Genomic DNA, 14999 nt, shown 5'->3' with positions numbered 1-14999 from the left:
TTATATTCAGTCACATGATGGAGCATAACTAATAACGTTGACGCTTTCTTCTTCTGTGGTCTACGTGTAAATACGTCAACACTCACCGTCTTATTTGACGATGTTAGCAGAGAAGGGAGGAGTGCGCTCAATGTTTGGCCAAACTTGTTGCACTTTCATCCCGAATAACACAGCCCCAGATGGATCTTTCACTAAGGCCTTAGACGGTCTGAGAGCAATGTCCCATGAATTGGCAGAACACTCAGGCAGAGGGAACCCCCTGAACGATTGGCTAAACGGTATGTTCGGCAAGTGGAAAGGCGTGATCATGTCTGTAGTCCTCTCCATAGTGATAGGGATAGTAGTGATGGCCTTATGTGGATGTTGCTGCATCCCCTGTATTAGATAATTATGCCTGAAGTGTATCACCACCGCAGTGGACTCTAAATTGCCCCGACCATACCAAATGGCTCTGTTAGCAGAAGAGATACAGCTGTTGGAGGAGAATGGCGAGGACGGTATGGTAAGATTCAACACCACTGGATCCGAAGAAGAGAGCGAGTTAGACCAACCGTTCCTGTACATATAACTTGCTAATGGTTGACCATATCCCATATAGTCTCTCTCTCTCTCTCTCTCTCTACACACACACACACCCACGTAGAAGGCGTGTGACAGGGTGATTTTATACTGTTTTTGATTGTGCCATATTATGTGCTTAGAGGATTATCCAGTAGAGTGTGAGGGTTACAAATACCTAGAGACAACGGTTCTCTAGTACGAAGGATATATACATTCCTGGATATAGGTGGTTTTAGCTCAGCTTTTTATATAAAAAATGATGTTAGCTTTCTATAAAAACATTCATAACATAGGTGTGCTGTTATGTCTGTTTAGAGATTTCCACTCTGTTAAGAAACACACACACAGAGTTATGAACTGATGTAACCCATGTCTGTTAGAGATTTCCAGTCTGTTAAATAATTAACACACATAGTTATGAACTGATATAGTCCATGGTTGGAGCTTTATATTATTGTTTAGTTTACATAATAAATTATGTAAAAAGGGGGATTGATAATATAAATCCTTATATTCTGCAGATATTCTCCATTACTCTTCATGCCTATTAAAGTTCAGGTCAGCGAGGTCAGTATAACACAGCTATCAGCTGGAGTTGGTTGTGTCTATGAAAGGTCCAGTTCTCAAGGGAAGTCAGTCACACGCCTGCACTTCAACACTCACACCTGTTTATCAGTATGTTGACATGAGTGAAGCAGACGGGTCGTTGTGGTCCAGTCTTGTGAGAAAAGATGAGAACATGGGATTCTCCTCCTCTTGACAGGATAGAGCCAATCAGATGTGAGGACGAGGCGAGACCAACCTGTGACGATAACCTGTGTATGAAAGGCCCCACTTCCGTTTGGGGGCAGTGGTTCTGGACCCAACCTGCGTGTTGCTGGACCACTCACTGCTTTTGCAACTGCAGCGCTGAGTACTTTGCTTGTGATCATTTAGTAAATAAATATAGAGAACGAGAGAAGTTGTTGAACTTCTGGAGTTCTTCTGGAGGCGACACCAGGCATCAATAATTAGCACGCATTAACAACGATGATGAAATGTTTTACTAATAAAGTTTATTTAAATGCAGATCTTGTGATCAAAAGAGTTTCTGTTTTCTCTCCTCAGATCCCAACGAGCAGCGACGACGCCTCAGGTAAAACTGATCAACTTATTAACGCCGTATTGATGCCGGTCCGTCTCTTAATACTGTCGTACTTCCTGTCTGCGGCTCATTGGTTCCTACTTGTGTTGACCCTCAGGGCCGAAGCCTCAGGAGTCGGAAGTTGAGCCGGGAGAAGAAGCTTCAGCGGAGAACCGAGACGGTAAAGATAAAGTTTGTGCTGCAGATGTTTTTTGTTATGATTCTATTTTTGCTCAATGTCCCAAAAAATAATATTTTATGCTATTTTATGCTCAAATCTTTAATGACGATTGTTCGTCACAATCGTTCACTGTTTTGTAAATAGCTTTTCTTCATTATTATTATTCATACTTTACCAATGTTCAGTTACTACATTTAATTAATTATTCCAATTAATTACTCAGCTAGCTAGAGCCTGTGCTTCATCTTAAAGTGCAAAAATGTGCAAGTCTCAATTTTATCTGATACATTAATAATGAATACATATTTAGTTAAGTTTGAACTTATTTGTTGTAACAGTTAAATAAACTCTGTTGAGGCTGGAAGTAAATTAGCTTCAGGCTAGTTAGAGGAAATGTTTAGGACTGTCGCTAAACATTTCCTGTAGTTAGCCTCAAGCTAGTTATCTTATTAGCTAATCTTTGCCCATTAAAAAGCAGCCCATTGAACTCCTCACATGAAGACTTGCATTGCGTCTCCTCTCAGGCTCGGCGTGCGCGCAGAGCGTCTCCGTGGTGTTGGACAACGTGCCGGACAACATGCCGGACGACGCGTCCAGAGACCTGCTGTCCATGCTGGTGGAGAACATCTCGGGTCTGGACCACCACAGCTTCAGCCTGGAGATCATCTGGGAGAGCAGCAGAGCCGTGGTCAGCTTCAAGCAGCCGGCCGGTAGGAAGGGACACCAGTAGATAACCAGTAGATAACCAGGACGCCCGTAAATAACCAGTAGAAAACCAGTAGATAACCAGTAGATAACCAGGACGCCAGTAGATAACCAGTAGATAACCAGTAGATAACCAGTAGATAACCAGGACGCCCGTAAATAACCAGTAGAAAACCAGTAGATAACCAGTAGATAACCAGGACGCCAGTAGATAACCAGTAGAAAACCAGTAGATAACCAGTAGATAACCAGTAGATAACCAGTAGATAACCAGGACGCCAGTAGATAACCAGGATACCTGTAAATAACCAGTAAATAACCTGGACACCAGTAGATAACCAGTAGATGACCAGGATACCTGTAAATAACCAGGACGCCAGTAAATAACCAGTAGATAACCAGGATACCTGTAAATAACCAGTAGATAACCAGGATACCTGTAAATAACCAGTAAATAACCAGGACGCCAGTAAATAACCAGTAGATAACCAGGACACCATTAGATAACCAGTAAATAACCTGGACACCAGTAAATAACCAGTAAATAACCAGACCCACTTCGTCCACCACAATGCTTGTCTTTAGTTTTGATGGAAGGACAAACAAACCCGTCTAGACCTCCGAACCAGAACTGTAGATTCAGTCGTCCTGTCGTGGTAACCGGAGCGTTTACGTGTGGTTCAGCTGACCCTGGACCGGTGCGGTGGTCTCCGGTGAGCCCGTCCCGGTTAAAGGAGTTAAAGCATGTGGTTCAGCTGACCCTGGACCAGTGCGGTGGTCCCCGGTGAGCCCGTCCCGGTTAAAGAGTAACCTGCAGTGTTTCTACAGATGCGGAGCGGTTCCTGGCCATGAGTCGGTCCACCCAGAAGCTGCAGCAACGAGGACTGACGGCTCGCCCGCTGGAGGCGGCGGCGAGCGTCCGAGTGGAGAGTATTCCTCCGACCGTGGTCAAAGGTACGCCGGCCGTTCGATCCCCGTCTCCCCTGCGCGGCGTTGAAGCTGCTGTGGTCACACGGTGTTGTTTCTCCTCTCCAGACATGTTGGAGCTGTTCTTTGAGAAGCACTGGGTGCTGCCGGACGACGTCGTCATGATCCCCAGTGAACATGCGGCCGTGGTGTCTTTCAGGAGCCCCGAAGGTTTAAACATTTACTATAATATAAAGATAAATATCTCTTTCAAAGCATTTTTACATAAATTAGCCGTCATTCTAAAATCTTGATAAATATTAAGAGGATACACTCCATGCCTCCCCTTTAAAGTAAACATGTATTCATTATTTTATTACTTAATTTCAGTCATTTGCTTTTATCTCGTGTCTGAAGAGTGACCTCCTGTAGAACAAGTTATTTAAATGCCTCTCAGCTGAGCTTTCCTTTGTTTATTCCCGGCTGCAGTCGTACAAAGCATTTGCACAAAAGAAGACTACGAGATGCGGTCCATCCCCCTGAAGGTGTATCCGTACTACGAGTCCCTCGGCACGGCGCTGTACGGCGCAAAGCGTCCCAAGTGGAAGATGCCCGAGCCCTTCGCCGAGTGCGTTCACCACAGCGTCTGGAAGTTCCTCCTGATGAAGAAGCTGCTGAACAGCCTCAACGATCAGATGCGTCCGTACTTCTGCAGCGTGGACTTGGAACACCCGGAGGTGAAGCTCCACCCTCTCCCGGGGTTCCTGAGGCAGAAAGGTCTGACCGCCCAACAAGTAGACGAGTGGACGAGCGTCGCCAAAGAGGCCTTCCGTCGCCAAATGTCCGAGTACAGCGCCTTCGACTGTCCGGTGAACGCACACGCGTGGAAAGCTGCGGAGAAAGACGTCCGTTCGGCCGTCAGGGACGACGCCGTCCTGGTGCTGGACACATCCAAGGGGATTCTGACCGTCGCCGGCCGAGCCGACGATCTAAAACAAATCCGAGTTTCTGTGGAGAACATCGTTCTGAAAGCCATGGATCAGGTGAAGCGTCAGACAGAGGGTTTATCTGATGTGATGAATATGTCTCCTGCGATGTTCTACATCCTGAATCACGAGGGCTTCCAGAAAGCGGCCCAGGACATTTCCCCCGACATAAAACTCTCCTTCGACGAGGGCAACCAGGAGTTGACCCTCACGGGACTCCCCGCGGAGGTTTACCAGACCAAAGCGTGGATCTTGGAGAGAAAAGGGGGCATGAGTAAGAAGCACCTGAATATCCCCCGAGCTCTCCTGGACTTCCTGAAGACCGTGGATCCCATGGACATGTCGCAGCACCTGTTCACATCCAAAGGCATCGGGGCCGTCTACGCCATCGAGAGCAAAGGGTTGGTTCTGTCGGGGAGTTCTGAGTCCGTCCTCATGGCCGCCGAGAGCAAGATGAAGGCCGATTTGGCCCATCAGATTCTGGACGTGGAGGACCAAGAAGTTCTGAAACTTCACCTTTGGGTGAAGCTGAACCAACAGCTGTTGGACACCTACAACTCTTCAACGAGGAAAACCGTGACCATCCACGTCCACCTGGAGAGGAAGGACAAAGTGACGGTGGCCGGCTTCCCGAATCAAGTGAAAGAGGTCGGCGGCAGTCTGAGGGAATTCATCATGAACTACTCACGGGTTCAAGAAACCATCCGCGTCAAGTCCTGCGCCGTCGTTCAGTTCATCGAGAAAAATAAATCACAAGATTGGTCCGGCATCGCCAAAGATAATGACGTGGAAGTCCGGTTTGATTCGGAGAGGCCGAAGATCACCCTCGCCGGGGCTCGTCTCCACGTCCAGAAAGCCAAAAGCTGCTTCCAGGAGCTGACGAGTGCCCTCTCCACCGACCACTTCATGGTGGATAAGCCTGGCGCCAAGAAGTTCTTCCTGTCCCAAGGAAGCCAGTTCCTGTCCACCATCATGACGGAGCTCAGCTGTGTGGTGGTGCTTTGCCCTGAGAATCAAGAGGAGGAGGAGGAGGAGGAAGTAAAAGACGGACATTGTTACTGCAAAGTGAAGACCGCGAGTGGGGTTCTGGTCTTGGTCAGCAAAGACGACATCTGCCGCTTGGGCGTGGACGCGGTGGTCAACGCGGCCAACGAGGATCTCCAGCACATCGGCGGCCTGGCGTTAGCGCTGCTGAACGCCGCGGGGCCGGAGCTGCAGAAAATCAGCAACGACCACGTCGCCAGAAGAGGAAAGCTGCGAGTGGGCGAGGCCGTCGTGACGGCGGCCTGCAACCTGCCATGCGGGCACGTCGTGCACGCCGTCGGCCCGCGGTTCTCCGACGCCGACAGGAAGACATCGGTGTCACGTCTGAAGCTGGCGGTTCAAAGCAGCCTGACGCAGGCGGAGGCGGTGAACTGCTCCACCGTGGCGCTGCCGGCGATCAGCTCGGGGGTGTTCGGCTTCCCTGTGGACCTCTGTGCCGAGACCATCGCTCAGGCCGTCAGGGACTTCTGCGACGCCCCGAGATCCCCGCGGTCGCTGACCGAGGTCCACCTGGTGGACAACAACGACCACACGGTGAGGGTCCTGGCCGCGGCCGTCAACAAGCTGTTCATGGACCTCGGACCCACGATGACGGTGCCGCCGCCGCCGGCAGCAGGGAGAGGTGCCGGGGCTTCTGGGTAAATACAAGAAACTTAAACATCTACTGTTTATTGTTGGTGCCACGCCAGGAAAATCATATTACAGCAGCTCAATTGACAAAAGAAAAATACCAATAAAATAACAACATAGCAATCTATACACTGTATACTATAAGTTGTGGCTGGTCGATACGGAGGAAATCCAACTTTGGTCCAGATAGTGAAGCTCTCCATTGACAACTCCAGAACCGTCTTCAACATTTTTACTTTTCCTTATTTCTAAATCAAACAACATGCCGATCAGACGGAGCTTCTGGAAGGTGGATTTTGGTGCGTCTGAACTGTACTGCTCTCTTCCCAGTGGATATCAGCTGGTTCAGAACCAGTCGCCCAGGGGCCGTCCGTTTGGACAAGGACAAGGTACCTGGAGAGGTCCACAAGGTGCACACGGTACCTGGGGAGGTCCGAACCTCGGAGGCAACGCCAGCCCTGGAGGGCACGGAGGGTACGGTTCTTCGTCTTCTTCTTCTTCTCTTTCTTTGTCGCTTATTTCTTCTTCTTGGTGCCGTTTTTGCTCTGCAGTGAAGTCTTTAGGACCACATTATTGAAGTCTGATTTTTAAAAAAACGAAACGTAGACTGTATTTAAGAAGTGGACGAAGTCGTTGGGACGTCGCCCGTTGGTTTGTTGGACCAATGTTTCGAAGACGAGTTTGTGGACGTCGCCATCTTGTTCTTTTTGCAACCGGTGAACAGGAAGTGACCATATCTAGACTAAAAATAAGGAATGTAGTGAGCTACAAGCTTAGGCTACCTCACATTCATCCTTTTAGTTTACTTCTATTCTTATTGCTTTGTTTTAATTTGTATCTTGTGTCTGTTCAGCGCTTTGATCAACTGTGGTTGTTTTTACTTGTTCTATACCAATAAAGTTTGACTTGCCTTTTGATTGGCTGCAGGTCGGGGAGGGTCGAGCAGACCACCGCCGAGGGGATGAAGATCACTCTGCGGAGCGGCAACATTCAGGACCAGACTGTGAGCCTGAGATCCCTTTCAACGAATAATATGATGCTGACCCGTTTTATGAAGGCTAAACGCCAACAAATGTGCATTCAATCAGAATATCTTGTTTGATTATTATTATTTTGGACTGACATGGTGGCAGAGCTCGCTGTGCGCTTGTGTTTTTATTATAAAAATGCAGAATACGCTTATTGTAATGGGCATTGAGAGAACATATTTACTTAATGCATCCTGTGAGTGTGTCCAAGTACAAGCCGACCTTACTGGACATAGTCAGTGAATATAATTTCGTCACATAGTGATTCCTCGTTTCTCTTTATTCAACTGCAAAAATACTCCTCTGATCAATTTGAAGCTCTAATCTGCAAATATTTTTTTACTTAAATAATATATTGTATTTTTACTTTAATTAAATGAAATGTTTTTATATTTCTATATTCAATTTAAATATTTTTGTATTTTTACTTTTCTTTTTTCTTAATTAAAATATTAATTATTTTTACTTAATATAAAATATTGTATTCTACTTAAATTAAATATTATTATACTTCTACTTAAATAAATATTATTGTATTTTTACTTAAATGGGATATTTTTTTATTTGTACTTAATTCAATACGATTGTATTCTACTTAAGTGACCTTACATAATAATGAGTTGTGATTTGGGTCCGCAGACGGACGTCATCGTCAACACCATCTCCGGGGACTTGAACCTGAGGCAGGGCGCGGTGTCCGGGGCCGTCCTGCAGGGGGCCGGCCCCCGCCTGCAGCCGGCGCTCCGGGCTGCAGCCGAGGCGTTGGTGCTGCCGTACGGCGACGTCGTCGTCACCGACGGCTTCAACCTCAAGTGTCGGAAAGTCTTTCACGCCGTTTGCCCGTATTGGGACAACGAAGGCGGCCAGGCGGAGGAGGTGAGGGGGAGGAGCCTGATGGGAAACTTTAAATATGGACGACAGAGTAAGCTGTAAAATAGCACAAACAGGAAGTACTTGAAGAGACACATAAAGATGTTTTCTAAGCTCTGACCTACAGGAGCTGGTGGTAATATTAATAAACATATATCATATATTAATAATGTTTTATTTTAATTTTAACGGCCTCTAATCAGTCCCATGCTCTCCTCTCCCCACAGCGACTATCAGTTTCACTCTTTTTCAGTCGCATTACGATCACAGAGCAGCTCATTTAGCGGCTGGCTAGTTAGCGTGCTAGTTAGCTGGCTAGTTAGATGGCTAGCTAGATGGCTACATGGCTGGCTAGTTAGACAGACGAAAAAATGAAGTAAAACTGAGTACCAATGTGCTTTTATGAACAATACTTGAGTAAATGCTTCCAGAGCATGTGATAGTAGTTCAGGGGGGATTTGAACCAACAACCGTCCAGTCAAAGGTCTATTGAACCTAAAAGGCTGAAGTTCATACCGCTGACTGTATTGACCTCCCTGACTCCTCCTCCGCCTCAGGAGTTGGTGTCCATCGTCCGCCGCTGCCTGCAGGAGGCCGAGCGGCACAAGATGGCGTCGCTGTCCTTCCCGGCCATCGGCACGGGGAACCTGCGCTTCCCCAGAGACGTGGTGAGCCGAGTCCTGCTGCAGGAGATCCACGCTCACAGCCGACGGGCGCCCGGCCGCCTCAGGGAGGTGGCCGTCGTGGTTCACCCGAGCGACGCCCAGACCGCGGACGTGAGTTGGTTTCAATCTGAAGCTTTAAAAGCAGAGAAAGACGAGAACAAGACGACATTAAGGGCGCGGCCTGTGTGTTCTGCAGTGTTTCACCAGAGAGTTCAAAGGTCAGACGGGTCAGAGGAACGTCCAGCGGGAAGCCCGAGAGTTTACCCAGCCACCAGTGAGGCAATCAGTCAGCCAATCACAGCAGCCCTCAGGTAACGAGCCGCTCCTCATTCAGACCCGACTAAACAGAATCTGTCCAATGAAAATTCATAATTTAAAGACATTCACATTCAGTGATTATTTTAGAAATCGGCCATTGAATGTAATTTATTTGATGATTTTAGAGACAATGAAGAGTTTAATCTGTGATCATGTGACTTGGACCCGTGTCTCCTCTCATAATCCCTGGCCCGGTTCCCTCAGCCTCCTTCGGCCCGGTGGCCTCTCCGGCCCTCGGGGTGCACAGGATGCAGATGGGCCCGCTGAGTCTGGAGGTGTCGACTGGCGACATCACCAAGGAGGCCTGTGAGGTCATCGTCAACTCCTCCAATCAGAACTTCACCCTGAAATCAGGTGACCGTCCTCCTGGAGTGAATATCTAGTGAAAGGAGTTTTCTGTGTGAACTTAAATGAACTCATCAGACTGTGTCTCCTCAGGCGTGTCCAAGGCCATCCTGGACAGCGCGGGACTAATGGTGCAGCTGGAGTGCTCCCAGATCGGTACGCACTGGGAACACTCTCCTCCCAGTCCACTGGGAACACTCTCCTCCCAGTCCACTGGGAACGTCCCAGTACGACTGCTTCATGCAAAGCAATGCAAACGTTTCCTTATGTAGAGCCTCGAAATATGAATGAAAATTATTGCAAATAATAATTTTTTGTTAATTAATTTAAACTAATATTGATCCACGGACTTCGTGGTGCATTCAGGTGTAGCTCAGAAACCCCGGAGAAACCCAAGCCGTTGTTGTAAAGTCCTTTGCTGCCATCTAGTGGATCTTCTTATTGTTGTTTACCTCTTAGTCCCCAAGTAAATAATTATTAGACATTATACGGTTCCTCTCCACAGTGGGTTCTAAGGGGTTCCTCATGATGGTTCTCTACTTGATCCGGTTCCTCTCCACAGTGGGTTCTAAGGGGTTCCTCATGATGGTTCTCTAGTTGATCCGGTTCCTCTCCACAGTGGGTTCTAAGGGGTTCCTCATGATGGTTCTCTAGTTGATCCGGTTCCTCTCCACAGTGGGTTCTAAGGGGTTCCTCATGATGGTTCTCTAGTTGATCCGGTTCCTCTCCACAGTGGGTTCTAAGGGGTTCCTCATGATGGTTCTCTAGTTGATCCGGTTCCTCTCCACAGTGGGTTCTAAGGGGTTCCTCATGATGGTTCTCTAGTTGATCCGGTTCCTCTCCACAGTGGGTTCTAAGGGGTTCCTCATGATGGTTCTCTAGTTGATCCGGTTCCTCTCCACAGTGGGTTCTAAGGGGTTCCTCATGATGGTTCTCTAGTTGATCCGGTTCCTCTCCACAGTGGGTTCTAAGGGGTTCCTCATGATGGTTCTCTAGTTGATCCGGTTCCTCTCCACAGTGGGTTCTAAGGGGTTCCAGCCCGTTCCGTTCATCCTGACGTCGGCCGGTCTGCTCCCCAGCTCTCACATCCTCCACGTCGTCGGCATCAACGACGCCCAGAGGATCCGTGAGCTCGTTTACTCGGTGCTCAAGTTCTGCGAGGAGAACAAGTTCAGATCCGTGGCGTTCCCGGCTCTGGGGACAGGTCTGTGGACGCTTTATACTATATTATATATATTATACTATATTATATATATTATACCATATTATGTTATTTATATTATAGTATATATATATAATATTTATATTATATTATAGCATTATATATATTATTTATATTATATTATAACATTATATATGTTATTTATATTATATCATTATATTATAACATTATATATATATAATATTTATAACATTATTTTTATATATATATATTATTCATATTATATTATTATTGTATTATATTATATATATAATATCATATATTATATATATTATAACATACTATATAATATATCATATCACTTTGATGAAATGTGTATGGAGGCTTTTGTCATTAATTTGTTGTTTGTTCTGTAAAACATATTTTATGTCTTTTCATAATATTTTAACACCAGACTCCAGACTTTTATCACATTATTTCATCTTCATCATTTTTTTTCACATTCTAGACTATGACTACATATTTATTACGTTTTCTTAGAAAATCATGACACAGGAATATTGATCAATGAAGCGTAATAACAATAAATAATCAATAAAGGCAAAACGAATAGACAAAGTAATTCATGACATTTGATCGACTCATTGTACTCTGACACGCATCGAGTTTTACATAGCATCATCTTCATCCTCATCATCATCCTCAGGTCAGGGCGGGGCCCCGCCGGCGGCGGTGGCGGACGCCATGGTGGAGGCCGTGGTGGACTTCGTGAGGAAGAAGCACCCGAGGTTCGTCCTCAGCGTGAAGGTCCTGATCTTCCAGACGCTCATGATGGCCGACTTCCTGAAGAGCATGAAGAGGAGGGAGGGGGAGGAGGTGGAGGGGAAGAGAGGCCTCGCCTGGTTAAAAGGTAGCGCGACTAGAGGACTGCTGGTCCGTCCGGGAATGCGGTCCCACTTCCTGTCGGCTCCCAACACGAGATAGAGATAGAGATAGAGATATATATATATATATATATATATATATATATATATATATATACATATACATATATATATATATATATAAAATACAATATGTAAATATATATCGTCAGTAAATCCGCCAAACAGCTGGTCCCGTCTGGTGTGTGTTTGAGTGTTTGTGGTGTAGTTGTTGAACTTGTTGTCGATGACATCATCCTCTCAGCGTCTCCATAGTAACGCAGCACCGTGTCCTTCCAGAAAGCGTCACTTCCTTCTTCTTGGGAGTCGGTGACGAGCGACCCGCGACCGAAGGCCCGGTTCTGGAGCGAGAGGAGTTCGAGCCCACGGCGTTCCAGCTGTGCGCCGACAGCGACGCGGTGAGCGAGCGGATATTTAATCAGACGTGAGAGCGCTCAGCGTGGGAGAAACCCGTCACTGACCTGCCGTGCAGCGGTCTCACGGCCATGGGATTTTAAAATGGTTATTTCCAGGCCTATATTGGAATAAAACACATTTTCAAGGACTTTTAAAGGCCACACAAATATATTTGTATACACTGAGATTTCACAAAATGTTTGGTCATGGAAATTTGGTGAAAAGTCATGGAAATTTGGTCAGAATTCATGGAAATCTGGTGAAGTCATGAAAACCATTGTTCAGAATGTGTGAACCCTGCCGTGACCCCGTGACCCCGCAGGCCGTGAGTCAGGCGAGGAGGAGGATCACGGAGCTGATCGTGACCGAGCAGTTCCAGAGAACCATCAGCAACCCGTTCATCAGCAAGCTGTCGCAGGACGACGTGGACCAGCTGAGGGCCCTGCAGAGGAAGCTGACGGTCAGCATCCACCTGAACCGAGGGCCGGAGCACCGGGAGCCCAACATCCACCTGGAGGGTCTGACCAGAGACGTCCTCACCGCCGAGGCTGCAGTCAGGTCGGCACAACCGATCCACGAGGGAAACGCGGCAAAACAAGCGCGCGCTCGTTCCTTTAACGTGTTGTTCTTCAGGGAGATGATCCACGCGGTGGAGCGGGCGGAGCACCTGAAGAGCAGAGCGCTGCTGCTGAGCAGCCTGGTGGAGTGGCAGCACCGGGACCGGGCCGGCGTCCTGAAGCCCTTCGACCTCGTCACCAACCTGCAGCTGGAGGAGGCGCTGGAGAGGAAGCAGCCGAGCCTGAAGATCAAGATCCACCACGACACGTTCACGGCCCACGTGGCGGAGAGGAGAGCCGTGGGGAGCAAAGGAGAGCTGGAGCTGCTGAGGAGGGAGCTGAGAGGTACACACACACACACACACACACACACACACACTATTGTATATTATTATCATATTATTATTGTGACGTACTTCCTGTTTGTCGCTCTCTGCAGACGCGCTGCCGCCTCACTGGGACGCCATGACCGACCTGCTGCAGCTGTTTCCTCTGAGCGCCCAATCCAAGGAGCACCAAGAAGTGGAGGCGGAGCTAACCAAGACGGGCCTGAGCGTCGGCATCGTCAGCGTACGACAACAACAACAACACATTTTACTGTGAAGCTCGTCTTCACTCTGTGTTTTATGTATTTCACAGTGAAACTGAATATTTGAGCCGCTTGCAGGGATTTAAATCACACACACACACACACACACACACACACACATTTATACTTTGTTTCCTGATTCCTCTTGTTGCACTTTTCCTCCTTTTTGTTTGTTTTAGTTTAAGTTGATGTTGCACAATTTAAAAGAGACACATAATATATAATATTACAATTCTACGATATAAAATTGATATGAATTGTATGATACCTGGTGAATATATATATATATATATATATGTATATGTGTGTGTGTATATTCCCGTGTGGGCAGATTGAGCGCGTGCAGAACGTGACGCTGTGGCAGAGCTTCCAGCTGATGAAGAAACAACTGGAGGTGAAGAACAAACACACCAACAACGAGCGCCGGCTCTTCCACGGCACGGACGCCGCCGCCGTCGACCTCATCAACAAGCAGGGCTTCAACCGCAGCTACGCCGGAGCACACGGTACACAAGACACATATATATTTTTATATATATATTTTTTTTTTATATATATACATAAATAAATATATATTTATATATATATATATAAATAAATATATATTTTTATATATATATATTTTTATATATATTTTTTTTTATATATATTTTTTTTTTTTATATATATATATACATAAATAAATATATATTTATATATATATATATAAATAAATATATATTTTTATATATAAAATATATATTCATAAAATATTTATATTAAATATATATATATATATTTATAAATTATATACATTATAAAATATATTTATTATATACGTTTATAAATAAATATTTATAAATACATGTATATACATAATGTCTTTAAATGGGCAGCAGGTGGCGCTGTGCATTAATAATAATAAATAATAATAGATAATAAAGATCTCTGATCCGGTCTGCAGGAGCAATGCTGGGTAACGGGTCCTACTTCGCGGTGGACCCGGTGTACTCGGCGCAGAGGTACGCTCCGGCCGACGGCAGCGGCCACAAGCGCGTGTACCTGTCCCGGGTGCTGGTGGGCGACTTCACCAAGGGGAAGCCGGGCCTGATCACGCCGCCCTGCAAGGCCTCGGGGAACGCTGCAGACCTGTACGACAGCGTGGCGGACCAGACCCAACGCCCCACCATGTTCGTGGTGTTCAGCGACATGCAGGCGTACCCCGAGTACCTGATCGTCTTCACCTGAAGGCACCTTCACCTGATCACCTTCACCTGAACGCACCTTCACCTGAACGCACCTTTACCTGATCGCCTTCACCTGAACGCACCTTTACCTGATCGCCTTCACCTCAAGGCACCTTCACCTGATCGCCTTCACCTGAAGGCACCTTTACCTGATCGCCTTCACCTCAAGGCGCCTTCACCTGATCGCCTTCACCTGAAGGCACCTTCACCTGAAGGCACCTTTACCTGATCGCCTTCACCTGAAGGCACCTTCACCTGAAGGCACCTTTACCTGATCGCCTTCACCTGAAGGCACCTTCACCTGAAGGCACCTTTACCTGATCGCCTTCACCTGAAGGCACCTTTACCTGATCGCCTTCACCTGAAGGCACCTTTAACTGATCACCTTTAACTGATCGCCTTCACCTGAAGGCACCTTTAACTGATCACCTTTACCTGATCGCCCCCTGACGAGCCCACGGAACCTTAAAGGAACCCTCTGTTGTTTGTCTTTCTGAAAGTCGGAGTCGATGGAACCTTTTGACAGTTCTATATTATACAACATGTTTACTTTTTCTTGATTGTGTTCACAAACATAAAATAAAATCATAAGAAATCTCTGTATCCGAGTTAAAGATTAAAAATTGCTTGAAATGTTTCACTTTGTATGTTTTTGTTTTGGAACGTTAAAATATTAAAGGAACAATGCGACATCAGCTGATTCATTTATATTGTTATCGTAGTTATGAATGTATTGATGGAGTTAAGAACTTTAACAGGAATC

At 46.5% G+C, this 14999-nt stretch overlaps 1 protein-coding gene across 1 annotated transcript; it reads left to right on the top strand.

Annotated features, from left to right (window-relative positions):
- Positions 1-1830: 1830 nt before the first annotated feature.
- On the top strand, positions 1831-14926 carry LOC306739728 (protein mono-ADP-ribosyltransferase PARP14-like). The gene is made up of 20 exons (XM_079221771.1): positions 1831-1865; positions 2390-2575; positions 3399-3524; positions 3606-3707; positions 3966-6144; positions 6467-6610; positions 7064-7139; positions 7804-8040; positions 8592-8810; positions 8896-9010; positions 9222-9371; positions 9456-9518; positions 10381-10566; positions 11231-11434; positions 11748-11866; positions 12187-12422; positions 12498-12766; positions 12861-12991; positions 13342-13516; positions 13954-14926. The coding sequence occupies exons 2-20, from the start codon at positions 2443-2445 to the stop codon at positions 14235-14237; spliced, it is 5148 nt and encodes a 1715-aa protein (XP_079077897.1). The 5' UTR covers positions 1831-1865; positions 2390-2442; the 3' UTR covers positions 14238-14926.
- Positions 14927-14999: the final 73 nt, after the last annotated feature.

Source organism: Taurulus bubalis (assembly GCF_910589615.1).
Source record: "Taurulus bubalis genome assembly, chromosome: 8".
In the NCBI taxonomy this organism is placed as follows: domain Eukaryota; kingdom Metazoa; phylum Chordata; class Actinopteri; order Perciformes; family Cottidae; genus Taurulus; species Taurulus bubalis.
Note: the sequence above shows the minus strand (reverse complement) of the source record. Positions and strands in the feature narration are given on the sequence as shown.